We start from the raw sequence: 1,908 nt of genomic DNA, 5'->3' as shown, positions 1-1,908 counted from the left end.
TAATCCATAATACAAAATCCCCTTTACCGAACGGTAATTAAGCACATATAGCATCATAAAACACATTATTATAAAGAATGAGAAATGAATGCAATTGAAACGGTTTTTAAATAAGACAATTTTATTCAAAAATTAAAACCATATGCTGTCTGATAGTTTCAGAAAAACCCATAAAATTATTCATACCAATATAATGAGGGTGAATGTTACAAAAGGCCAAGCAAACCCATATAAATTAATGTTTCCAATGTTCATATGTGTATTTTTAGCATTTTCCCCTCTAACAACCACCTCTTAGACGAAGCACTAAATGTAATGTTGATTCCTTTTGGATATTGTAGTCACAGAGAGTGCGGCCATCTTCCAGCTGTTTACCAGCAAATATCAATCTCTGCTGATCTGGTGGGATGCCCTCTTTGTCTTGGATCTTGGCTTTTACGTTCTCAATAGTGTCACTGGGTTCTACCTCAAGCGTGATGGTCTTGCCAGTCAGGGTTTTCACAAAGATCTGCATACCACCTCTCAGACGAAGCACAAGATGAAGGGTGGATTCTTTCTGGATGTTGTAGTCACAGAGAGTGCGGCCATCTTCAAGCTGTTTGCCTGCAAAGATCAATCTCTGCTGATCTGGTGGGATACCCTCTTTGTCTTGGATCTTTGCTTTCACATTATCAATAGTGTCACTAGGTTCTACTTCAAGTGTGATGGTCTTTCCAGTCAGGGTTTTGACAAAGATCTGCATACCACCTCTCAGGCGAAGGACAAGGTGAAGTGTTGATTCTTTTTGGATGTTGTAGTCACAGAGAGTGCGACCATCTTCCAGCTGTTTACCAGCAAAAATCAATCTCTGCTGATCTGGTGGGATGCCCTCTTTATCTTGGATCTTGGCTTTTACATTCTCAATAGTGTCACTGGGTTCTACCTCAAGCGTGATTGTCTTGCCAGTCAAGGTTTTCACAAAGATCTGCATACCACCTCTCAACCGTAGGACAAGATGGAGGGTGGATTCTTTCTGGATATTGTAGTCACAAAGAGTGCGGCCATCTTCAAGCTGCTTGCCTGCAAAGATCAATCTCTGCTGATCTGGTGGGATGCCCTCTTTATCTTGGATCTTGACTTTCACATTATCAATAGTGTCACTGGGTTCTACCTCAAGTGTGATGGTCTTTCCAGTCAGGGTTTTGACAAAGATCTGCATACCACCTCTCAGGCGAAGGACAAGGTGAAGTGTTGATTCTTTTTGGATGTTGTAGTCACAGAGAGTGCGACCATCTTCCAGCTGTTTACCAGCAAAAATCAATCTTTGTTGATCTGGTGGGATGCCCTCTTTGTCTTGGATCTTGGCTTTTACATTTTCAATTGTGTCACTAGGCTCCACCTCGAGGGTGATGGTCTTGCCTGTAAGAGTTTTCACAAAGATCTGCATTTTTAGCTGAAAAAGAAAATGAATAATGATGGCTAATTAGATTAGTTTAAAAAAATTATATAAAATATAAATGTGCAGCAGTTTATGAAGTGCTAAACTAGTAGAATAGAATCTATGGATTTGAATAGGATGGTAGATTGATAACGGGCTTCAGAAATCAAGGACTTTTTAAGAGAAGTCCTACATCTAGGTTTTGCTTCAACCACATAGTTGTTTAATTTGTATATATGCTTAACAATATAACATATTTGCTTAAGAACAACAGTGAAACAGTGCGAATATATAGTCCTCTACAGTCATGATGTACAATAAACGTAATACAAAAATACATTACAGTAGTAAGTAATAGTAAATGTTACCTACCTTCTTTTTCTTCTAGGAGTGACAGCCAAAGTGTGATTCTGTTGAAGTCTAAGCTGCTGTGAGTACAGCTGATGGGCAAACTTATTACAAGCAAGTATATATACTGCTGAGTGGCACCA

General features: G+C 39.1%; 1 protein-coding gene across 1 annotated transcript; it reads right to left on the bottom strand.

Annotated features, from left to right (window-relative positions):
- Positions 1-280: 280 nt before the first annotated feature.
- Positions 281-1,429, bottom strand: LOC142743530 (uncharacterized). The gene has a single exon (XM_075854387.1). The coding sequence runs from the start codon at positions 1,424-1,426 to the stop codon at positions 281-283; it is 1,146 nt and encodes a 381-aa protein (XP_075710502.1). The 5' UTR covers positions 1,427-1,429.
- Between the last annotated feature and the right edge of the window lie 479 nt (positions 1,430-1,908).

The sequence above is a fragment of the Rhinoderma darwinii genome, chromosome 2 (assembly GCF_050947455.1).
Source record: "Rhinoderma darwinii isolate aRhiDar2 chromosome 2, aRhiDar2.hap1, whole genome shotgun sequence".
Classification (NCBI taxonomy): domain Eukaryota; kingdom Metazoa; phylum Chordata; class Amphibia; order Anura; family Rhinodermatidae; genus Rhinoderma; species Rhinoderma darwinii.
This window is presented reverse-complemented; position numbering and strand designations above follow the sequence as displayed.

What these genes read in the sequence shown, in the direction of transcription:
- LOC142743530 (XM_075854387.1), bottom strand. Translation starts at nt 1,426, where the DNA reads ATGCAGATCTTTGTGAAAACTCTTACAGGCAAGACCATCACCCTCGAG.